General features: G+C 38.7%; 1 protein-coding gene across 9 annotated transcripts in view; it reads left to right on the top strand.

Moving 5' to 3' along the window:
* FER (FER tyrosine kinase) overlaps positions 1-26,355 on the top strand; it is a 447,462-nt gene that overhangs the window by 56,196 nt on the left and 364,911 nt on the right. For 7 of the 9 annotated variants that reach the window (XR_006268870.1, XM_043464502.1, XM_043464503.1 and 4 more), the window contains 2 exons: positions 16,661-16,834; positions 25,289-25,388. Coding sequence is in view for 8 of the 9 variants with exons in the window: in XM_043464502.1 (XP_043320437.1) it covers positions 16,661-16,834; positions 25,289-25,388 (274 nt within the window). In the remaining variant the exon portion in view is untranslated. Of the gene's footprint in view, positions 1-7,527; positions 7,790-7,951; positions 8,119-16,660; positions 16,835-25,288; positions 25,389-26,355 lie in introns of those variants that run through there. The other 2 variants (XM_043464506.1, XM_043464505.1) reach the window with 2 other exon arrangements.

Here is a 26,355-nt window from a genome sequence, read left to right as displayed (position 1 = left end):
GTCTTTCCTGGAGTTCATTACCACTAAACCTGCTTTATAAGAAATGTTGAAAGGAGCTCTTCTCCTAAAACAAAAAGGCGGAATGCATGAAAGTATGACTAAGGTGATAAATAGAATCAGGAAATTGCAACCCTATCAAAATAGGTTGTTAAACATTTAATTACTGGATAAAGGTTGGGGGGGAAACAGTAGTAAATAAAACTATGGCTACTTCAACTTGGTAATAAACATAACATAAAATGGATAATTTGAGATAACAAAATGCAAAAGTGGAAGAAGGGAAGGAAGGAACCCATGTAAGCAAATGAAAACCATCCAGCAGAAAAAAGGACTATTTTATCTGTGAGATGTTTTATACAAACCTCATGGTAAACACAAAACAAATCTAGAGTAGAGCCATGAAAAAAAAATTTTTTTTTTTTTAAAGGAAACTGAGAAAAATCTCATGGAAAATCACCAAAGTAAAATGGCAGACAGAAAAACAAGGAAAAAGAAACAATGGAAATACAGAACAACCAGAAAACAAAAGATGGCAGTACTAAGTATTGGCAAACCTTTAGCTAGACTAGTAGGAAAAAGAGAAAACTCTGGTAATAAAAATCGGAAATGAAAGAAGAGAAATAGCAGTGGATACTACAGAAATACAGTGGACTATAAGAATTTTATGAACTGCTATCCACTAACAAATTGGACAACCTAGAAGCACTGCAGTTTTTTCAATCATACCATACAATCTTCCAAGGTTGAATCACAAAGAAAAAGCAAATCTGCATAAACAGATCAAGAGGAAGAAGATTGAGACAGTAATAGAAAATATTCCAAAAAACAAAGTCCAGAACCAGATTGCTTCACTGTTAATTCTATCAAACATTCAAATTCTCCCAAAAAATTGAAGAGGAGAGAGTGCCTCAACTCATTTTATGAGGCTGGCATTACTTGAATCTGCAAATCAGACAGGAAACACAAAGAAAATCACAGGGTATTATCTCTGATGAGCATAGATGCAAAAGTCCTCAACAAAATATTAGTAAGCCAAATAAACAATACGACTGACCCTTGAAAGCACAGGTTTTGGACTTCATGGATCCACTTATACATGGCTTTTTTCCCTGTAATAAAGACAACACTATGTGGTATACAGTTGGTTGAACCATTGGTGTGGAACCATGGATATAGAGGGCCAACTATGGGACTTGAGTATCTGGCAGATTTTGGTGTCCGTGGCAAATCTTAGAACCAATCCCCTTTACATACTGCAATTGTACATTAAGAGGATCATATACCATAATGAAGTGTGATTTGTTCCAGGGACGCAAAGATGGTTTGACACCCACAAATCAATCAATGTGATTCATCCCATTAACAAAATAATGGATTAAAATCATATGATCATCTCAATTGATGCAACAGAACATTTGACAACACTCAGAACCCATTTATGATAAAAACTCTCAATAAAATGTGTATAGAAGGAATGTACCTCAGTATAACAAAGGGCACACATGACAAATGCACAGCTTCCCTGGTGGCTCAGCTAGTAAAGAATCCTCCTGCAATAGGGAGACCTGGGTTAGGAGGATCCCCTGGAGAAGGGAAAGGCTGCCCACTCCAGTATTCTGAACATACAATGGAGAAAGAATATTCTCAATAAATTGTGTTTGGAAAATGGATAGTCACGTGGAAAAGAATGAAACTAGATCACTGTCCTATGCCATGTAAAAGAATCAACTCAAATTCTATTAAAGACATGAATATAAGACCTCAAACCATAAAATTCATAGAAGACATAGTATACTTTTTGTCAGTTGTAACAATATCTTTCAAAAAACCAAACCAACAAACAAGACCCAAATGAGGCTATATCAGATTAAACGCTTTCTGTCCCCGTCAGCAGAATGCAGAGACAGCCTGCCAACTGGGAGAAGATGTCTGCAAACCCTGTGTCTGCTGAGAGACTAACACCCAAAATGTAGGAAGCACTCATACAGCTCAGCAGCAAGTGAGATGCGTCAGCTGAAGAAAAATAAATGATTTTGCTCTTAAATGGAATATTTTTAAAAATAAAAAAAGAAAAACCCCAACTAAATGAGCAAACTAAATGTAACAAAAGCAAACACATAAATGCAGAGTACAGAGTAGTGGTTATCAGAGGCGAAGGGGCTGGGGTGAAATGGGTAAAGGGGATTGACTGTATGGCGACAGATGGGAAGTAAACCTTTGTTGGTGAGCACACTGCAGAGAATATAGAAATATAAATAGAATATTGTATGAAGTGAACGTGAAAGTCTCTCAGTCATGTCTGACTCTTTGCGACTCCATGGACTATGCAGCCCATGGAATTCTCCAGGTCAGAACACTGGAGTGGGTAGCCTTTCCCTTCTCCAGGGGATCTTCCCAACCCAGGGATCGAACCCAGGTCTCCTGCATTGCAGGCGAATTCTTTACCAACTGAGCCACACGGGAAGCCCAGAATATTGAGACTTATATAATGTTATAAACCAGCAAAAAAAAAAAAAAAAAAAGGAACTTAAAACTCAAGAGCAAACAATCAAACAATCCATCTAAGAAATGGGCAGAGGATTTGAATAAACATTTTTTAAAGAAGACATAGAAGTTTGTAAACTGGTACTGTTACTTTGGAAAAGAGTGTGCAGGTTCCTCAAAAATTAAAGTAAAACTACCATATAATTCAGCAATTCCACTTCTGAGTATATGTCTGAGAGAAATGAAATTACTGCCTTGAAGAGATATGTGTGCCCTCATGTTCACTGCGTTATTTATAATAGCCAAGATATGGAAGTAACTTCAGCATCCATCAGTGGATGAATGGATGAAGAAAATATGGTATATGTACTATCTATATACAAAGAAATACTATTCAATCATAGAAAAGAAGGAAATCCGGCCTTTTGTGACAACATATTTCTTGAGGTCATTACACTAAGTGAAATAAGTCAGACAAAGACAAATAACACATGTTCTTAGTTACATGTGAAAACTGAGACCCAAACTCAGGGAAACAGAGAACGGAATGGTAGCTTCTGTGAGCTGGGTTGGGTGGTAGAAGGAATGAGCAGACGCTGGTCAAAGCCTGTGAACCCCCAGCTCTGGGGTGTGTGCAGCATGGTGACTGTAGTGAACAGTATTGTGTTCCTTGAAAGTTGTTAGAAGAGTCGGTCTTAAATTATCACTCCAGGAGAAAAAGTAATTATGTAAGAGAATAGAAGTATTAACTGACCTTATTGTGGTAATCAATTTACAATATGTGTGTGTAACTAATTATCATGTTTTCTACCTAAAAGTTGCTTATGGTATTGGTTAATAATGTCTCAATAAAGCTAAAAAAAAGTAAAGATAAAAGTATATCTGTAGAATATAGTCAACTTCCTTGTGAAATAGTATAGCGATACAGATTAATTATCAACATATTTGAAGGGAGATATTAAGCTTACCTTTTCAACATGAAATGGCTTGAAATATTGACAGTGTTCCATGTACTGTGTGGGGTTAAAAGTAACTAAAAATGCTCTTTGAGGAGCCAGCAGTAAGCCAGCCTTATTGCTCAGTAGTCACACTTCCATGCAGTTGCCCACGATAGCACTACACTCTCTGAGGTTGCTTAAATTTGAGGATTCGGAGCTGCGCAGAGTGAGGGCCAACTGTAAAATTTATGAAAATTTTCTGCCAGGTGGTGGGTTGGTGCCCTCAACTTCCAAGTTGTTCAAGAATTCTGGTAACTTGTGTAACTAGGGTTCCAGCTTTCTTTGTATTCTGAGCCTAAGTGTAGAGTCAGCTCTGCTGTAACACTGGATTTAAGAGCATGAATTTGCTCCTGTGCAGCTGATATATTAGGGGCAATTTAAGCATGATGCGTTTTACAGCAGCTCCTGTACACACCTGGAGGACACCAGGTGACTGCTGAAAACCGCGTCTCTGAGCTGAGCCGCCTAGGAGCGCATAAAACACACACGCACACTTCCCTCATTTACAGGCTCCCTTGTTTACCCCTTCTGTTATGAGGAATACCCACCTACATGAGATACTGCAATTTTCTGTTCAAAACAGATAGCTCTTTCTGTCACTTTGCAACTGACAGGCTGCACCCCTTGTGATACCTGCTTTGATGAGCAAGGTTCTTTTCAAGGTAATGTCGTGTCACAGGACGCCCCCACCCTCGAGGTTGGAGCTTCCCTGGTAGCTCAGCTGGTGAAGAATCCGTCTGCCATGCTGGAGACCCCAGTTCGATTCCTGAGTCGGGAAGATCCCCCGGAGAAGGGATAGGCTACCCACTGCAGTATTCTTGGGCTTCCCTCGTGGCTCAGCTGGTAAAGAATCCGCCTGTAATGCGGCAGACCTGGGTTCAGTCCCTGGGTTGGGAAGGTTCCCTGGAGGGGGGGGTGCATGGCAACCAGTCAGTATTCTTGCCTGGAGAATCCCATGGACAGAGGAGCCTGGCGGGCTACAGTCCTCGGGGTCGCAGAGAGTGGGACGTGACTGACCAACTGAGCACAGCCACCCTTGAGGAGACCAAAATCGAAGGAGACCCAAGTTCTCCTATAAAATGGTGTACTGTTTATATATAACCTGCTGTGTATCCTCCTGTTTGCTTTAAATCACCTCCAGATTACTTATAATGCCTAACATACTATAAACGCTGTTTAAGTAGTTGCTGGTGTACAGTAAATTGAAGTTTTGCCTTTTGGGATTTTGTGGAACTTTTTTTTTCTGAGTGTTTTTGATCTGAGATTGATTGAATCTGTGGATGTGGAACCTGCCATTATGGAGGACCGACTTTACATCTCAGTTACTTAGTGCAAGAGGGCTTCCCTGGTGGCTCAGAGGATAAAGCATCTGCCTGCAGTGCAGGAGACCCTGGTTCGATCCCTGGGTTGGGAAGATCCCCTGGAGAAGGAAATGGCAACCCACTCCAGCGTTCTTGCCTGGAGAATCCCTTGGACAGAGGAGCCTGGCGGGCTACAGTCCACGGGGTTGCAAAGAGTCGGACACGGCTGAGCGACTTCACTGTACTGTACTGTACTGTAAGATCATGTAAAGTTTCTATTGTTGTATCTTTTTTTTTTTAATCTTAAAAAAGTTACAGTCGATTTATATCCCTGAAGAAGGTTTTGAGCATTGTGCTTTTAACACTGGTTTCCCGTAAGGTCTTCGTTTGTACTGTGTGATTTTGCATGTCACAGTGATTTAGAGACACACATGTTTTGTTATAGCAGAACTCATACATTAGAGTTACTTGGAGAGCTTTAAAATACTGATGCCGAGACCCCATCCCAAACCTATTAAATCAGAGTCTCTGGTCATGGGCTTCAAGAATTGGTATTTTTAAAAGGCTGTTGCGTGATTCTTATTGTAGCACTTATTGCAGAGCTGGCCTAGGAAAGCTGGGAAACTTAAAAAAAATGCAGAAAGGTAGGCTCTTCAGAATGGAAACTGCCTAAGGTTTCCCTTGCACTTGCAGTTCACTCTTTAAAAAGCTCAGGTTTAGGAAAATTTAATGGCTTGTCTTTTAAGTTTCTGTATCACACAAGAATTCAGAGATTTCAAAAACATCCTTGTTTTGTAATGGGCAAACTCTGAACGAGAGTGTTGTTTCAGAGAAACATTTATTTTGACTTATTGTGCACAGAAACTGTACATTCCTCTTTATGTATTTTTATGTTGTATTTAAAAGTATTCAAGCAAGAAGAAGGCAAGCAAGTAGCTGGAAGATACACTTTGTAGAGAAAAGCTATTTACGACAACTATTATTTAGGTATTTTTCAAGCTTGAGTCATTTTGTTGATTATTTTCAATGCTTTACGGTAATTATAGCTCTCATAGTAGTTGTTCTTTGACTCAGTGTCCCAGAATAAGTATTTTTTGGTATAATGAACTCAGAACACTGAAATTACTCCCTGTTTGTGGAATACTCATTTATCTCACCACATATCTGTTAGTTCAGAGGTGGAAAGCATGCTTTTCTAAAGGTGCTTTTCTAAAAGACAGAAAAAATTTCCCTATTTGTAGTTTTCTGTTTTCAAAAAATTGAGTACAGTGTTTACTTTTTTTTATATTGTGCATTCATTCTAGTGTAACTAATAGTGTTTACTTCTGTTGGCTTTCTAAGAGTAAAATGGACATTTTAGGAGTTATGCTCATTGATTTAGAAACCTGGGATGATATTTAATGTATGCAACTGATCCCCTTTTGGGAGGGGAGGGGATGTAGGGGAGATTAAAATTTCTGTAAATTGAATCATTATTTGTCTTTTTTACTGTGAAATAAGCGATGCATTTATTTCTAGGAATTATTTTTGGTCACAAAACAATGTGACCAAATATAAATATCAAATAAAATATAAAATAATCACATTTAGAAATTCAGAAAATCTTTTGAAATAATGCATTTCCCAAGTGGTGCTAGTGGTAAAGAACCTGCCTGCCAATGCAGGAGACATAATAGGCTCGGGTTCAGTCCCTGGGTCAGGAAGATCCCCTGGAGGAGGGCATGGCAACCCACTCCAGTGTTCTTGCCTGGAGAATCCCACGGACAGAGGAGCCTGGTGAGCTGCGGTCACAAGGAGTTGGACACAACTCAAGCGACTTAGCATGCATGCATGTAAAAAACAGTATTTTATGAGATAATATTAGTATTCTTTAATATATGAATTGATATTCTGAAAAATATTCTAGAAACTGAAAGTCCCAAACCAGTCGTTTTGTTTTCCTGGAGCATAAAGAAATGTATACTACGAGTGTGTCCACTTAAACTGGTGCTGTTTCTAGTTACTCAGTGTGGTATTGGGGTTGGTTAGGTAAGAAGATGATTTATTTCTTACTTTGCGTAGGGAGGTTTGAAGTCTGGTTCGTTGTTCTAGTTAGAAACTTAAGCACAGTGACAGTCCTCTTTTGTTTTCATCTTCGTTTCTGCTAACGGAGTGTGTCATACCAAGAATGACTCACTAATCTTGGCCTGCAAGGACTTCTTCACTTTAGCTGTTTGTGACTCACACTACAAAGCAGGTGGTCTGTGGCTCTTAGGCTTGTAATTCAATGATAGAGTACTGAATAGAGATTACTGTAGTATGTAACCAGTTTGTAAGGTCCTCTGGTCAGTTTATCGGAGGTAATTATTCTCAAAGTAATTTTTATTACTTTGATGCGAGAGTTGTTACGTTCCCATCCTTCTGTGTCCTCCAGACACCTGAGGTGGTATTAGGTCCAGCACGCCAAGAGGTGGATTTGGGTTGAAGTTGAACTCTTCCATTCGTTAGCTGTATGACCTTAATTATGTAATTAAGATTACTTAATCTCTCTGATACCCCTTATAAGATGAAGATATGTGTTTCAGATTATTGATATAAGGGGTAAGTAAGAGGCAATCTATAGATATATCAGAGGTAGATAGATAATGTTAAAGAGGAGGAGGAAAAGGCTGTCTAGACAAGCAAGGTCAGCTTTAATAGGGGTGGAGTTGGGGAGAACGTAAAACTCACTGTTTGGGTCTTTATTACCCAAAGACCCAAGAAAAGAAAGAAAAGAAAACAGCATTTATTTGATAGAGCTTCAGAGAAAGGGAGTATCCTAAGTATACAGCCTGATTCATGCCATCTGGGAATAAATGCAGAGTTTTAATTTTTTCTTTAACCTCAGAAGTCTGTCTGAGGGCTTTTAAAAAAGATTAGATTGGGCAGTAGCTGGAAGAACTGGTTGGACTGAAGAAGTGAAGAGTTGTTCTCGTAAACTATTTTGAACTGGCAGAGCCATTGGAGGAAATCTGGAGGATGCAGGAGGTAGGGAATGACAGAACTACTTCTCTGGGACATGGCCGGGGGACGGGGAATGGGAGTAGGGTGCAGCAGGGTGGAGGACAGGAATGTTAGCCCAGAAACTGGAGGGGGAAGGCACACATCTCCGTACTGTGATTTACTGCTTTCTCTAAAATTCCCAGACAGGCCATCCGTGTACTAACAAAGATCCGCTCGAGCTGGGGCAGCAAAGGCGTCCCGTGGACACGGGCGCAGAGCTCAGGGAGTTCGTGAGGATGGCGGGGGAAGCAGCTCAGCTGGGTGCTGGAACCCGAAGGGACTGTGGGGGTCTGGAGCCCAGCCCCTGACTTCAGGTAGGACAGACTGCTGAGCTGATGTGATTCGCTTCTGAAGGACAAAGGTGACTGGCCAGTTATCTCTGTTCCTCAGAAGAGCAACAAGGGTGACCTTTAAGTCCAAGAAGAACAAAAGCAATTGAGGGGCGCCGAGTCTAGCAAACTGGAAGGAGTATCAGAAAAGAGAAGGTAATGCAGTTTCCTTTGTGGCCTGCATCTGTGCTTAGACATTTAAAAAATTTTTAAGCTGCCCCAGTGGCATGTGGGATCTTCGTTCCCTTACCAGTTCCTGACTTAGTTCCCTGAACCCTTGCCCTCTGTGTTGGGAGCTCAGCGTCTTAATCACTGGACTCAGAGAAGTCCCTGCTTAGACGTTTAGGCTTGCTCTTTTCAATAGTAGTAGCAATATTGTAGTAGTGCTGTGGTTTCTGGAAATGGCCCTCTTACTGCTGAGGTTGGGTGATGAGTGAGCTGACGTGGGTCAGCATATTTGGGACCAGTCTTTAGAACCCAGATACTGACTTTGATTGTGTTGATTATTTTGATTCTATTTTATTTTAAAGTGTTTAATAATTTTTTTGCCTACCTAGTATTTTTATTCAGGATTTGTTTTGATTATGTTAAATGTTTGACAATCTGAGAATTTATACTACTTGAATAACAGGGTCTTCAAGGTTTCAGCCCTTCCGTTGTCATAAAGGTAGGCTTCCCTTTGTAGCTCAGTTGGTAAAGAATCTGCCTGCAATGCAGGAGACTGGTTTGATCCCTGGGTCGGGAAGATCCCCTGGAGAATGAAATGGCAACCCACTCCAGTACTCTTGCCTGGAGAATCCCATGGAGAGAGAAACCTGGCGGGCTACAGTCCGTGGAGTCTCAAGAGTCAGACACAACTTAGCGACTAAACCACCACCTATTAAACAGAGAAGCTGAAATTCCCCTGATGTTAAAGGATGTATTTAACTCAGATGACCCATTTCTTGCTGACTCACTAAGTAAACTCAGTCCTTTGGTTCTTTAAAAATATTCACCAGATGAGATCATATCTGTAGACATTTCTGGATACTGGGATATAAACCATGCAGAGAAGGAGACTAGTCAATACCTGCTCTGTTTACAGGGAAAGAAGTTTTAAATGCTGTAAGAAAAAAAGATATCCAGAAACTCATCAGAATAAAATTATACAGTTGATGGTTTCATATATGTAATCAGTTTATGAAAATTATTACATTGTCATTATAAAACATTTGAATGTCCCGAGGCTGCTGATTGTTGTTCAGTCACTAAGTTGTGTCTGACTCTTTGTGACCCCCATGGACTGCAGCACGCTGGGCTGGACAGGGGTCCTTAACTGTACCCTGGGGTTTGCTCAAACTCATGTCCATTGGGAGAAGGCAATGGCACCCCACTCCAGTGCTCTTGCCTGGAGAGTCCCATGGATGGAGGAGCCTGGTGGGCTGCAGCCATGAGGTCGCTAAGAGTTGGACACGACTGAGTGACTTCACTTTCATGCATTGGAGAAGGAAATGGCAACCCACTCCAGTGTTCTTGCCTGGAGAGTCCCAGGGACGGGGTAGCCTGGCGGGCTGCTGTCTATGGGGTCGCACAGAGTCGGACACGACTGAAGCGACTTAGCAGCAGCAGAAGCATGTCCATTGAGTCAGTGATGCCATGCAACCATCTCATCCTCTTTTGCCCCCTTCTCTTCCTGCCTTCAGTCTTTCCCAGCATCAGGGTCTTTTCCAGTGAGTCAGTTCTTCACATCAGTTGGCCAAAGTATTGGAGCTTCAGCTCCAGCATCAGTCCTTCCAGTGAATATTCAAGGTTGATTTCCTTTAGGATGGACTAATTGGATCTCCTTGCTGTCCAGGGGACTCTCAAGAGCCTTCTCCAACACCACAGTTCAAAAGCATCAACTCTTCAGTACTCAGCTTTGTTTATAGTCCAACTCTCACATCTGTACATGACTACTGGAAAAACCAAAGCTTTGACTAGATGGACCTTTGTCAGCAAAGTGATGTCTCTGCTTTTTAATATGCTGTCTAGGCTTGTCACAGCTTTCCTGCCAAGAAGTAAGCATCTTCTAATTTCATTACTGCAGACACCGTCTTGTGATTTTGGAGCCCAAGAAAATAAAATATGTCACTGCTTCCTCTTTTTCACCTTCTGTTTGCCATGAAGTGATGTGACCGGATGCCATGATCTTAGTTTTTTGAATGTTGAGTTTTAAACCAGCTCTTTTACTCTCCTCTTTTAGCTTCATCAAGAGGCTCTTTAGTTCCTCTTTTCTTTCTGCCATTAGAGGGGTATCTCTGCATATCTGAGGTTATTGATATTTCTCCCGGCCATGTTGACTCCAACTAATTATTCATCCAGCCCAGCATTTCACATGATGCACTCTGCATAGAAGCTAAATGAGCATGGCCAGAATACTGGAGTGGGTAGCCTTTCCCTTCTCCAGGGTATCTTTCCAACTCAGGGATTGAACCCAGGTCTCCCACTTTACAGGCAGATTCTTTACCAGCTGAGCCACAAGGGAAGCCCAAGAATACTAGAGTGGGTAGCCTATCCCTTCTCGGCGGATCTTCCCGACCCAGGAATCGAACCAGGGTTTCCTAAATTGCAGGTGGATTTTTTACCACCTGAGCTATGAGGGAGGCCCCACACTTTTTTAGAGGTATTTTACTGATAATTGGCTAATTATAACCATGTATTACATGGTTATTGGCCTCTTTGGATTTTCTATCTGTAAAAGACAGCATTCAGTCAGAAAAACCAAACTTATACCAGGCACTTCAATAAATAAGATTTAATTGGGGGAATATGTTCCAAGGGTTTTGAAGATCTTGGAGTGGACAGAGGAAGGTGAGGCAACTCAGAGATGAGTGACTCCACGGAGCTGCTGCCATCTGGAGCCACAGAGGCCTGGGGAAGGCTCAGTGCAGCCAGCAAGAGACAGACAGAGACCGAGGAAGAAATCTGAGCGGAGACAGGCACGCGTCCAGGTTTCTCCCTTCCTCCCGCCTCCCAGCCTGGTGCCAGGACCTCCCATTGCACAACACAGCCAAAAGCCCGGTCAGCAGGGGCCGCCTGGGAAATACAGTTTGCAGAGATCAGGTTCCACGGCAAAGGACTGAGAGTGTGCCTGTGAGCAGAAAGTGGGATGATCTGTGTGCTATCTCTTGAAATGTCAGTTTTACTAATTTGCATTTGTCTTTAAAAGAAATAAAGGAGCCACTTCACTTATTCTCAGACTCTTCTCATAGGTTTGTGATCTCACCTTAGCTCGCGGTGATTTCTCTTTGCTGATTGTAGACCTCACACACTTTCTGTCACTGTTGTTTCCTTTCTCATTGCTAACCTCTCCTCTTTAATGCTGTCAACATTGCTTTTTCTATTTTTAATTTATCTGATTAATAAATATTTTTAATTTTTTCTTTTCAATTTCTCCTTTGTACTTTCCTTAGTTTTACATTGTTCTCCCTTTTCTAACTTATAAACTTGAATTTTAATAAACATTTTAAAACTTTTTTTACTTAGAAATAGAAGTAAATCTTTGAGCAAATTGAGCTATATATCATGGATCTTGATAGTATTTTACTTACTATTATTTCCAGGATTTCTTTTAGATTAAAAATTTTTTTTGGCCTGTACATTTTGTAGAAATGATTAGATTTTTTTCCTTTAAAAAATTCTGATTTTTTTTCTTTAATTGAAAGAAGCTAGATAGTGGAGTTACCATGACCTATTTCTATTTTTGAGTAACTTAGGCAGATTTTTATAGCACAATATTATCTAATTTTAAAAAATATTCTTCTAAAATAGACATATTCTAGACCTATAGTGTGTAGAGTTTTATATATGACGGTAAATCAAACATATTAATTACTAAATTTCTTATTCAGATACTCTGTATTATTTATTTTTTTGGTTTAGTCTGGGCTTCCCTGGTAGCTCAGATGGTAAAGTGTCTGTCTACAATGTGGAAGACCCGGGTTCGATCCTTGGGTCAGGAAGATCCCCTGGAGAAGGAAATGGCAACCCACTCCAGTATTCTTGCCTGGAGAATCCCAGGGGCGTCGGAGCCTGGTGGGCTACAGTCCATGGGGTCACAAAGAGTTGGACATGACTGAGCGACTTCACTTTCTATCATAGGCAGAGGTGAATGTATTTAATTCTCCCACCACTTTTGATTTATAATTGCTTTCCCTCATTTTTGCTTTTTGTCTGGATGCACTGATTTCTAGAATGAAAAGAATCACAATGGTTATATATTAATTGTGAGTGATATTCTTTGGCATCATACTTTGCCCTTCCTTGTTTTATATTTTGTGTCTAAAATTCAGTTTTAGATCATTTGAATATAATGACTATTGAATTTTATTGTTCATATTTTTCTGGAGGGATTTCCCTACCATTTTTTTTTATTGTTACATGTTTTTTTACTTTACTGATATTTCTTAATTATAGTGTACAATGAAGTTTTTCCCCCTCTGATAATAATTTTCCTTCTTGTAGATGTTTAACAGGTAATATTTTTATGTACTGCTTAACAGATGTTATTATTTTTATTTTGCAACTTATTTTTATTCTGAATCATTTAAAATTTTTAAGTTTTCTTTCCTTTTTTAGTGGACAATGTTAGCTTTCTTTAAAAATTATTTTTGTGATAAAGGAAGCCTGCAAAGTCTGCCTTTTTAAACATCATTTGTTTAATTTTTGAAGCTTAAGAATTATAAGCTTAAATCTGTGTCTCTTTATTTATAAACTTTCTAGTTAATGCTGTCTATTGACATATATGAAAGGTTGAGAAATGAATACACTTATACTTCTTATCAGTCTCTCACTCTTGATTTTTGTTAGTATCCTTTGGGATTTTTGTCTAGTTTATTATAGTTAAATTATTCCTACTTTCATATTTTGTAGCTCTTCTCTGAAAAGTTAATATACTTATATTCTATTTTGTCAACTTGACCACAGTGGTTTTATTTTCAAGTTCTATTATTCTTTGCCTGTGATTAAATTTTTGTAAAATTAAACCAGATATTTTTACTTTTTTTAAATTTCTTACTCTATCTGTAGCTTTCAGCATTAGTGACTCTGACTGCTGGTAAAATTCCATTATGAGGAACATTATTAATCATTTAAGCAGGATTCTGTATAATAAAGCAATTTGAATGTCTGCAGATGGCCTGCAGATGAGATGATTATTTTGTTTATTAGGTATAAGGAATTATCTTCCAGAAATTATCCTGATCAACAAATATTTTATGCTTTGACCAGTGCTATGCCAGAACTGAAGAGCCATATCTGCAAAGTGCTGTATCAGTTTTATTACAAATGTTGAGATGCATCCTTTTTTGTTTCTTTAGCAGGCATCTGTTAACATTTTACTCATGTCTCGTTACAACAGACATTCCAGCCATGTGTCTACTTCTCCTTACACACCACCCAAACATCTTCTTGCCCACTCACTCCTTCTTTTAGGCCAGTACTTCTTACTGCGTCATGTGCTGCTCTGATCCCTCCCTTGTTTCATCAGTTGACGATAGACGTGTTGAGTTTTCCTTCCCCACTGTAGCTGGCATTGCTTCATGCTGTCTGACCCAGGGATTGAACCCAGGTCTCCCACCGCACTCCAGTATTCTGGCCTAGAGAATTCCATGGACTATGTAGTCCATGGAGTCGCAGAGTAGGACACGACTGAGTGACTTTCACTCACTCGCTCATGTTATCTAATTCCAGTTTGAAACAATTAAAAAAAATCTTTTAGTGACATATTTTCACTTCATGGTTTTATATCACCATTAATACATAAAATAGTGAACAAGGAGACACAATACTAACCCTCATGGAGCTTCCATTGTAGTTGGGGAGATCTTAAAAAAATATATATACACACAAATAAATAATTATTTTAAGTGCTCAGAGAATAGCAAGGATGAGACCTGCATGAGATTTAGCTGATTCCTAATGGAAGAGACGGATCTTGCCATGTGAAAGAGAGGATAAGCTCCCAGGAAGAGAGAATGTTCAGGAAACGAAAGACAAACACTCCTGGAATTTATTTAGCTGGGTAGAAGATGGCAAGACAGAAACTGAATGGATAGACAGAGGATACGTAATTTGGGACACTTTAGGTCTTAGAGGGCAGTTTGGATTTTCCTTTAAATGAGAAGGAAAGCCTGTATATGGTCTTATGCAGGAGAATGGCAGTTTCTTTCGCTGCTTTAAGGGGAACGGTGTGGAAAGGAGCATGAGTAAAGAGAAGACACCAATTAGGTTAAACCAGAGACAATCAAAACTTCCAAAAGGGGTGGCAGGGAATATGAAGAGAAGCGGGTAGATCTGTGGCAGACTTTGGAGAGAGAATCAGAAAGACTTTCCGATGATATTCAAGGGTTGCTTCAGCTCCAGAAGAGCAGAGATTTTTTTACGAAGAGAGGGAGTATTTATTAGCCTTACTAGGCTGTTAGTAGTGGGATCGAGCAGATTTTTTGTTAAAGATACAAGATAAATGGAAACTTCTGATAAAAAGTATAAGGAGTTTTCTAATCACAGAGCAGGAGTCCTTGACACTACAGGATTCTACAGATTGTGCCCTGGGTCAAAATGGAAAATATTGAGGTCACTATGGCTTTGACCGTGGGGGTGATAATATATTCCTAGGGAGGTTTTGACTTTCTACAGTAACTACAGTGAACAGGGCTATTAGACAGGATGAGATGTGCTGTCCTGCCAGGTAGAGGGTAATCTGACCTTTAACCTTGGCTTCTAAGAAGACTTCTCCCTAGGCTGCAAGGACTCCTGCCTAGAAACACAAAAATTTATTGCTACAAAGCACTTAGAGAACATTTGAGGATAGAGGATATTTGTTTTTTGAGAAAGAAGCTTATTCTCACATTATTTTTGGTAGCCTTAACATTCTGCACATGCTATATAGAATGTTTTCCTAACATGTATTTTTTAGAGTGAAAATATCAAATGAAAAAGACAGAGCTACAAGAGTTATTAGGGCAATTTAGATTATATTTTTAATCCACATTTATATAATTTTTTGTTTTCATCTTTCTTAAATTTTATATTTTAATGAAAGACCTACATTAGTTTTAAATGGCTTTATGGTATCAAGAGCATCTTAGTGCTCAGGGTTTTGAATTTGAAAGTAAATATAAGTTCATAGGCCATCTGTCGTTTTATTTTGTGTTTGTAAAAGCAACTAAAATTTTACAACTAAAAATGACCTTTTTCCTTAAAGAAATGTCCTCAAAGATTACCTTTTTTTAAAAGAACATATACTGCAGTGTATCAAGCACAAGAATACCCAGTTAGACCCTGGAGAGTTCTGACTGTGACTAAGAATTTGCTTCCTTTAGGCTATCCTTTTGATTTAGATACTTATTAAATTTTGTTTTAGGATTACCTTGGAATACTAACAGTAACAAAATTAATTCTGTTCATTCACAGATCAAAAGTAATAGTGTAGAAAAATTACTTTTGAGAAATACTGGAGCATACCTTGTCTTTTTTTTTTTTTTTTTTTGGTATCTTTAATATGGATCCTCTCTGACCAAACTAAACTTGTTTCTGAATAGGATTTTGAAGACCTACAGTGAAGAGCATTCTTCTGTTGCTTTTTTTCCCCAGCACTTATATGCTAGGAAGTGAAGTTGCTCAGTCATGCCTGACTCTTTGCGACCGCATGGACTGTAGCCTACCAGGCTCTTCCGTTCATGGGATTTTCCAGGCAACGGTACTGGAGTGGGTTGCCATTTCCTTCTCCAACTTATATGCTAGAAAGTCTAATAACAAATGACTTGTTCTTCCAGCTGTATCTATATGCCCACTTGTCCCAAACTCAGTATTGTGTGTGTCTGCTGTTGAAGCAATGTGTTAAGCTAGAAAAACCATGGAAAACTAATGGTTTTTATTAATTTATTATTATAATTAATTTATTGATTTATTAAGAGAAGAGAAAAGATAGAAATCTAGCGAATTCAAGTATTTAAGACGTAGGCAGCAAAAGGAGAGCAGGTATAAAGACTGAGAAGGAATCTGTAGGAAGGGAGGAAGGCAGGTCAGTGTCTTGGAGGATAAGAGGCCATAGAAACCAATGAGAGTTTCAGGAAGTGTGAGTCAGTAGGATCAGATGCTGCAGAGAAACAGCTTAAAATGAGGATGGGTAAACTTCTGTTGCATTTGGCTGTTCAGAAGTGGTTACCTTACTGAGACAATAGAAAAGTTTGGGCAGAAACAACATATCAGAGTGTTGGGAAACAAACAAGAAGTGGTAAAATGAAGACTGCAAGAGTGGATTCTCCGTGAGTCCCTTAATCCTGTCCTGGTGTTCTGCACAGTCTCTGCTTACTGAATTTTGAAGCATTTGTACTTGAGTTTAAAGATCTAATATACAAAACATTCATACAGCTTATTGCATAATTGCGAGAAACCTGTTATTTTTATATTAATGTAATAATTTGTGTAAATGTTTAAAGTTCCTGAACACAGCTAAATGGAAGCCTCTACTACAAATGCTAATTTTTTTTTCTTATTTTTTAAAAAGTCTTGGCTACTTATGATTCAGCAGACGGAACAGCTCAGCAGGATCATGAAGACGCATGCAGAGGACCTGAATTCTGGGCCCTTACATAGGCTCACCATGATGATCAAAGATAAGCAGCAGGTGAAGAAGAGTTACATAGGCGTCCACCAGCAGATAGAGGCAGAGATGATCAAGGTTTGTCTTCCCGCTCTGGGATTCTTTCTTTAGTGTGAGTTTTAAATTCACTGAAATGCTGTATCCTGTTTGACTTTAAAAAATGTTTAGTCACTATTTCCTGGTAAGAAATAGATTTCAATGTCTCTAATAATTGGTATCTTATTTTTGTTGAATATAAAACATTATTGATTATAAGGTATGTGATTATATATTCCCATGAACAAAAAAAAAATGCCACCAAAATAAATTAGTTGGGATACGTCTATATTTTCTTCACAACCAGTGTCTGTCTGTCTCTTCTGCCTAACTTTTTACAGTGGTTTTAATTGTGAAAATTTGCAAGTGTACGAAAGAAGAAAGAATAATTAAATGAACTCCCATTGGCCTATCCATCCACCTAGTCAGTATTTTGGTTTGTTTTTTTCATCTGTACTCTCACCTACCTTTCTTCTACATTGGATAATTTTATAGAAAATTCCAGTTGTTTTTGTTTTTTTCTTAATTTTCTCTTTAACAAAACTGTGTTATCATTAACTCACCTAAAAATAAAGATAATTCCTTAATATTATTCATTCCTGATTGTGCTCAAATGATTGTTAAATGTTATTTTTGCAGTTGGTTCATTTGAACATGATCCAAACCTGGCTAATACATTGCCTTCGAATAATCTCTTTTAATCTTGCCACCCCACTTTTAAAATGCTCTGCATTTAAAGAAACTGGGTAATTTGCTCAATAGAATTGAATTCTTTCATTTTGGATTTTGCTGTTAGCATCTTGTAATGCAGCTTCATGTATTCCTTTATCCTTCAATTTTCCAGCAAACTGGAGGTTAGATCTAGAGGCTTGATAATACTCTTGCTGTTTATTTCGGGCTGGTATAGATTTCCTTTTGTTTCATAACAAGAGGTATATATTATCTGCTAATAGGTTCCAGTATTGCCAGCCTGGTCAATCTATTAAAAATTTTCTCTTCAGCCTTTCACCTAATGAAACACTTGATGTCCACTGCTTAGATCCATTAGTTCAGTGGAGGTTGTAAAATGACAATATTTTACTTCTGTCTTTCCTAATGCAATTGTTAGCTGGAATTTTCAGTAAAAATTTTTCCTATATCAGCTATTTGGTTGCCATGAGGTATAGATCATATAAGAAAGGTAGGGTGAATACTTGCTTTTAGACATTAATTTGCCGGTTTGAGAACAGTGGATTGGTTTTTTTTAGCAACTTCAGAAGTCAAGACTTCCATTTTCCAATCCAACATGTAAGAAGCTTAGAAGTTGTCACTCCATCCTAACAGCAAACAAAACTCTGAACAAACAGAAAAATCACAACTCTTCTTAGATCCATTAGAGAAGATAGGTCACAGAGCAAAATGACTGTCCCCCAAACTGGAGAGACAGACAAGTGAATACAGAGAATCACAACTTATCAGAACAGTGTCAGACTTGAGAACCAGTGTTAGGTGTAGAAAAACCTGAACTATAACTGACGAATTCTGGGTGCCTTAATGGTTAAAAACTCCTGGAGGACCTACTCATTTAGGGGTCTTCACACTTGTGAATTTTACCTCCTGAATCTCTGACAGGTTCTCACAGTGAGTATAGGGGAAAAAAAAAATCTCATGATGTTGGCAGTGGAAGAGGAAGGGAACCATTTTGACATAGGGAACCATTTTGAACATTTTGACATAGAATGACAGAGCATTCTGTGCTTAACAAGGTCTGTCCTCAGAAGAAGCTGTTGAGCTAGAGCCTAAGTAACCTGAGGAAAGGGAAACAACTGTATGTTGTCTATAAGAAACCCACTTTACATATAAAGACACACATAGGTTAATAGTAAATGGATGGGGAGAGGTATACCATACTGACCCTAATCAGAAGAAAGTGGGAGTAGCTGTATTAATTTCAGATAAGAGGAACTTCAAAGCAGGGACATTTATCAGGGACAAAGAGGAGAGTTACACAATGTTGAAGGGGTCAGTTCTCCAAAAGAGAGTACAGTCCTTAATGTACATGTGCTTAACAGCATAGCGTCAAATATTGGTAGGGCTGCAAAAACTGTTAAAATCGTAGGGAGAGATGAGTGGACCTCCGTGACGGCTGGAGGTTTCGGTACCTTTCCCCCCACCCCCACCGGAAATGGACAGATGCTGCAGATAGAAAGTGAGTAAGGACAGAGTGAACTCAAAAATGTCATCAATCAGCTCGGTAGGATGAATATCTGTTGACGACTTCACACAAAAACAGGGGAATACACATTCTTCTCAAGCTTATATTGCACAATTCAGCAAGATATTCCACATTCAAGGTCATAGACTACATCAAAATATATTTAAAAGAGTGGAATTGATAACAGTAAGATAGCTAGAAAACCCCCAAATACTTGGAGATTAAACAACACACTTCTAAATAACCCATGGACCAAGGAAGAAATCTCAAGAAAAATTTAAAAATATTTTGAACTGAATGAAACTGAAAAGAAAACTTATCAAAATGTGTGGGATATAGCAAAAGCAGTGCTTAGAGGGAAATTTATAGCTTGGACTGCATTTGTTAGAAAGGAAGAAAGATCTAAAATCAATCATCTATGCTTCTGCCTTAGGGCAATAGAAAAAGAAGAGCAAATTGAATCCAAAGTACACAGAAGAAAAGAAATAATGAAAATTAGAGTAGAACTCAGTGAAAGTGAAAACATGAAACTAATTGAGAAAAGTCGACAAAACCAAAATCTGATTCTTCGAGAAGGTGAATAAAATCAACAAGCCTCTAGCCAGGCTAACAAAAAAACCAGTGTGGGTACAAATTATTAATATCAGAAGTGAAAGAGGAGACATCACTATACATCCCATGGATATTAAAAGGATAATGAAGGAATACTCCTTAATCAACCCTGTGTCCATAAATTTGATAAGCTGGGAAAAATGGGAGCGTGCCTTGAAGCACAGTCTGCTGAAACTCACATAAGACGAGACGGACAGTCTGAACAGGCATGTGTCTATTAAAGTAATGGAATCGATCATTAATAACCTTCCAAAACAGAAAGCGCCAGGCCCAGACAGCTTCAAGCTCAGATGCCGTCACTGGTGAATTCTGTCAAACATGTAAGGAAGAAATTGCACCACTTTTCTACAATCTTACCTCGGAAAAAGAGACAGAGAAGCGAAAGTCGCTCAGTCGTGTCCGACTCTTTGCGACCCCATGGCCTATACAGCCCGTGGAATTCTCCAGGCCAGAATACTGGAGTGGGTAGCCGTTCCCTTCTCCAGGGTATCTTCCCAACCCAGGGATCAAACCCAGGTCTCCCGCATTGCAGGCAGATTCTTTACCAGCTGAGCCACAATTCCATTCTAAGATGCTTGTGTTATCAAACACCAAAAGCAGACAAAGATATTAGGAAACTATAGACCAATGTCTCTCATGAACATAGATGCAAAAATCCTTGAACTATTGAGAAATAAAATCCAACAGTGTAGGAAAAGAATTTGCACACCTTGACTAAGTGGAGTTTATTTCAGGTGTCAAAGTTTGGTTCACTATTTGAAAATCAATCAATGGAGTCCATTATATCAACGAACTAAAAAGAAAAATTACATGAGCATATGAATAGATGCAGAGAAAGCATTTGACAAAATCTACCACCAATTCGTGATTAAACACTCTCAGTAAACTAGGAATAAAGGTGAACTTCCTCAACTTGATAAAGGATGTCTACAAAAAACTTCCAGCTAACATCATACATAAATGTGAGAAACATGTAACTTTCCCACTAAGATCAGAGCAAGACATGGATGTCCCCCGCCTTACCACTGCTTGTTAAAAAAATCCTGTAAATCTTAACTAGTGAAACAAGACCAGGGCAAGAAATAAAATGTATACAGATTGGGAATGAATGTCATTGTTTACAAATGACATGATTGTTTATGTAGATAATCCAATAGAATCACCAAAAACTCTTGAAACAATCAGTTATAGAAAGTTTGCAGGAAATGGCAACTCACTCCAGTGTTCGTGCCTGGAAAATCCCATGGACAGCCTGGTGGGCCACAGTCCATGGGGTTGCAGAGTCGGACACAACTGAGCGACTTCACTTTGCAGGATACAGTGTTAGATTATAAAAGTCAATCACTTCCCTATGTATTAACAATGAACTGGTGGAATATGAAATTAAAAGCACAATACCATCTACATTAGAACGTCAGAAAATGAAATACTTAGGTATAAATCTAACAAAGTATATATATGATCTGTAGGAGAACAATGACAGAGGTCTGGTGAGAGAAATCAATTAAGGAATGATTGTCCTGTGTCCTCAATATTGTCAGAATACCAGTTTTTCCCATTTTGCACTATAGATTTAATACACATCCCAATCAAAATCTCAGCCAATGCTGAACTGATTCTAAAATTCATATGGAGAAGCAAAAGACCCAGAATAGGCAACAGAATATTGGAGAACAAAATTGGAAGACTGACATTATGTGACTTCCAGATTTATTATAAAGACACAGTAATCAAGAGAGTTTGGTATTTGTGAAAGACAATAAACAGATAAACAAATAGATCAGTGAAACAGAATATAGAGAGTCCAGAGTAGATTGACATAAATATAGTTGACTGATCTTTGAAAAAAAGGGGCAAAGTCAGCACAGGGGAGAACAGTTAATATTTTCAACAAATGGCACTGGAACAGGGATAAAAAATTGTGAAAATAATGAATGTATACACAGACTTTACACCAATCACAAAAATTAACTCAAAATGGATCACAGACCTAAGTGTAAAATTTAAAACTGTAAAACACCTAGAAGATAAATAGGAGAAAACCTAGATAACCTTGGGTATGGAGATGATTTTTTAGATAAAACACCAAAGGCATGAACCATGAAGAAATGATTGGTAAGCTGGAATTCATCAAAATTCAAGACTTCTGGTATCTTTTCCGTCCTTCCTTTCTGTCTCTCTTTCTTTCTAAAAATGTTTATTTTTGGCTGTACCATACAGCTTGTGGGATGTTAGTTCCCCAACCAGGGATTGAACCCAGACACTCAGCAGTGAAAGCACAGAGTCCTAACCACAGGACTGCCAGGGAATTCCCTCTTTTCTTTCTTTTCTTAAAAAATTATAACTCTGCAGAAATGTGCGTGACATGTGTGGCATACAGCAAAGGAACTACATGAGTTTTCATTCAGAGAAATTTTACTTATTTTTACTTTGATGTGAGTCAAAGTACGAAGCTGTGACTCTAGTCTCCAGGGGTGTGGCATCTTTAGTACAGAATTAAGGGGAAGGGAAGAGCATTAAAAGTGAAACTCACTCGGGTCTCAAGCACACTCTGGGTAGTCTATAAGCAAGTATAAGCTATATAATGACTTCATAAATTTAAAAGAAACAATGAACTGAAAGCAGCCTGATACGCAAGATAAAATGAACCAGATTGGCAAAATTTTCAGACAGGTTTCAACAACAGATGTGATTGGGATACATCAGTTTAAAGGTGCGCAAAATGGACAAACGTTCAATTTCCTGAGACCAGAGCAGTAAACTGCGTTGGGCAGTCATGCAGAGGGAAGTGCCTGTATTTCTTGCCTGCTCCGAATACACACACACACACACAATACACACACACACACACACACACACACACAGATTCTCCTCAAAAAAACCCCCCAAAACCCAGTTCTACAAAATACAATATCAGAGGAATGAGACGATGAACTGGTAAACTGGGACAAAAAGTTTGCAAAGACATTTGATAAAGGACTGTTATCTAAGATACACAAGGAACTCTAATAAGTCTACTAAGAAAAGAGGCAACCTTATGAAAAAATAAACACATCACCAAAGAAGATATACAGATGGTAAATAAGCAGATAAAAATTTGTTCAAATTTTATGCCATCAGGGAAGTGCAAAGTAAAGGACCAATGAGATACCACTGCCCCAAATTAGAATGCCCCAAGTCCAGAACATCAAATACTGGTCAGGTTATGGAGCAACAGGAACTCTCATTCATTGCTGGTGGGATTGCAAGATAATTCAGCCACTTTGGAAGACAGTTTGGTTGTGTTTTATAAAAATAAAAATAGTCTTACCGTAGGTTCCAAAAATTGAGCTCCTTGGTATTTATCCAAAGGAGTTGAGAACATATGTCTACAGTAAAGCCCACACATAGCAGTTTATAACAGCTTTATTCATAATTGTCAAAACTTAGACGCCACCAAGATATCTTTTAGTAATGAATGGATAAACTGTGGTGCATCCAGACAATGGAATATTATTCAGCGCTCAAAGGAAGTGAGCTACCAAGAAAGATATGGAGGAACCTTAAATGTATATTACCAAGTGAAAGAAAGTGAAAGTGTTGGTTGCTCAGTTGTGTCTGACTCTCCGCAACTCCATGGACTGTAGCCCGCCAGGCTCCTCTGTCCATGGTGAACCCAGGCCTCCCACAGCGTAGGCAGATTCTTCACCATCTGAGCCACCGGGGAAGCCCACCAAGTGAAGGAAGCCGGTCTGAAAAGTATATATGATTCTACATGGTGTTCTCGAAAAGTCAAAACTATCAAGGTAGTGAAAAGGTGATTGGCTCCTAGAGGTTCCTGAACAAGTGGAACACCGAAGGTTTTATGACGGTGAAACAACTGTGTGTGGTCCTGTAGCAGTGGGATACATGTCATTGTATGTTTGTTCAAGACCGTAAAATATACACCACGAGTGGAACTTAATGTAAACTGTGCACTTGTGCAATAATGACATGTTCTTATAGGTGCATCAGTTGTAACAAACGTACAAACAAACTCGAGTATGTTGATAATCAATGAGGCTGTGCACGAGTAGGGATAAGGGACAAATGGGAAATCTCTGTACTTCGTACACCAGGGCTTCCCTGGTGGCTCAGATGGAAAAGCGTCTGCCTGCAGTGTGGGAGACCCAGGTTCGATCCCTGGGTCAGGAAGATCCCCTGGAGAAGGAAATGGCAACCCACTCGAGTACTCTTGCCTGGAGAGTCCCATGGAGGGAGGAGCCTGGTGGGCTACAGTCCATGGGGTCGCAAAGAGTCGGACACGACTGAGTGACTTCACTTCACTTTCACTTTCTGTACTTTGTGCTCAGTTCTGCTCTGATACTAAAACTGCTCTAAGAGGTAAAGTCCATTAAAACACGTTAACCAGTGAGGTCTTCCTTTAAAAGGAAATGATCTGAAGCCATTTCTATCTGTATCTGTATCATGGGCTTCCCTGGTGGCTCAGTCTGTGAAGAATCCACCTGCAATGCAGAAGATGCAGGTTTGATCCCTGGGTCAGGAAGATCCCCTGGAGAAGGAGATGGTGACCCACTGCAGTGTTCTTGCCTGGGAAATTCCATGGATAGAGAAACTGGGCGGGCTACAGTGCATGGGGTTGCAAGAGTTGGACACGACTTATCAACTAAATGACGAACGGTATCTATATAGTATGGGGCTTCCCAGGTGGCGCTAGGGGTAAGAACCCTCCTGCCAATGCAGGAGATATAAGAGATGTGGGTTTGATCCCTGGGTTGCGAAGATCCCCTGGAAGAGGGCATGGTAACCCCCTCTGATATTCTTGCCTGGAGAATCCCATGGACAGAGGTGCCTGGTGGTCTACAAATCATAGAATCACAAAGAGTTGGACACGACTGAAGCGACTTAGCACATATCTATCATAGTTGTTGATGTTTTTGTTCACTTACACAGTGCCATCCTCCACGCTTTCAAGAACCTTGGTGATGCAGAATTTGTTTAAAGTAGGCTCTGGGACTTTCTTCCAAGTTGCTTATGTCCCTTTAGTAAGTTTTTAATGCTGCTGATTTCTTAACTCTTCTCAAAAGTCTCATTAGTTGTTTTTCAGATACCATCTAAGATTCTCAATTTTTTCTTGAATGCTTTTTATGGCTGACTGCAGAGTCCAGGACTTGGGTTTGTCAAGCCTTTCTGCAGGAATAATAACCAAGTTAATGTGTGCATGCCGTGACCACCGTCGTGAATGCTGCCTGGTCAACAGTAATTAGATGCATCTTTTCAGAGATGTTACAGTGCAAAAAAAAATTCACATTAGAACTGAATGAATTCACATTCATCACATTAGAACTGATGAATTATGACAACTCGGAGTTATTCTGTATGATTAAGAGTTTTAAATTAGCTTTTTTATTAGAGAAAATATTTCTGTACATAGAAATAAATTATTGGCCTTTAAATTTTAGGTAATGACAGCACTAGTTTATGATTTGCTCTTCTTTTTAAGAAATGTTTTAATTTTTTTCATATGCTTTTGAATTTATCACCAATTTCTAAGCTAATTTTAGTTTATTGTTTATAATTATATATTAAAGAGCACTTCTGACTCATAAGCAGTAAAAATGCATCAGTTAATGCTTTGAAGTTTAAGTTCTTGACAGATGTAAATTTAAGCATTTAAAAATCTTTTTTAATTTCTTTTTTTTTTTTGACAGGTTACAAAGACAGAATTAGAGAAATTAAAAACAAGCTATAGACAATTAATAAAAGAAATGAATTCTGCCAAAGAGAAATATAAAGAAGCTGTAGCTAAAGGTATGGCACAATTAGGAGCAATGTTTATTGTAGTGACTTTTATTTTTATCATTTGAAAGTTATCTTTATAAGTGGTGGAATGAATCCACTTAGACTGATTAACATATAGGTAAATTAAAATAAGCCTAAATAGACAAATTATCAAACTGAATAATGTTTTCTTTTTGAGGTGGAAAGTATTTTTGAGTAGTTCATACTAAATAGAATTATGTAGTACTTGTGATAGAGTGCAAAGAATGTTTAAAATTTTCCCTCAGCCTTCAGACTTACTTAATATTAAATAAGAAAAATAAAGTCATATTTGTTTAGACGACTTTATTGATCCTCTTTTTACCTGTATTTAAGTACCATTAAAATCACAAGTCATTTTATAGCTTAATTTTGCTTTTATAGCTTGATTTTTGTTGTCCTAAAATTTTCATAATATGCTTTGGAAATAAAGTGGAAAGAGAAATGTTATGTTTTTAACAGGGATTTGTGGTTATAGTTGTAAATGTGACTAAATAGTCTTCATATTTAGATTTTTTTAAGTATAAAAGTGTTTTTTTTTTTCTTCTGGGTATATATCAGCATTATTAGCAGCTCTTTTGGGGAAGGAAATGGGAACCGACTCCAGCATTCTTGCCTGGCTGATTCTGTGGACAGAGGAGCCTGGTGGGCTACAGACCTTGTGTGCACCAGTCACGCACCCTGAGCCGCTAAGCAACAAGCAGCTCTGAAAAAGTTTTACTGTGTACCTTATCTTTCTCTTCTATTAACGTCTTCTCTCTTTGTCTTCTGCTTGTATGTTCTTCTCTTGTGTTGTTGAGGTAGATGAGATAAATAACTCCCGTGTTTGGATATATTTTGCACAATGAGAATGGGGTGTTCTTGTTATTCCCAGCAGACTAGAAGAGAGAGGGATTTCAAAGTGAGCTCCCGCTCTCCCTTCCCTGTTTCCGGCCTTTCTGCCTCCCCTTCCCTCCTT

The sequence above is a fragment of the Cervus canadensis genome, chromosome 4, assembly GCF_019320065.1.
Source record: "Cervus canadensis isolate Bull #8, Minnesota chromosome 4, ASM1932006v1, whole genome shotgun sequence".
NCBI lineage: Eukaryota > Metazoa > Chordata > Mammalia > Artiodactyla > Cervidae > Cervus > Cervus canadensis.
This window is presented reverse-complemented; position numbering and strand designations above follow the sequence as displayed.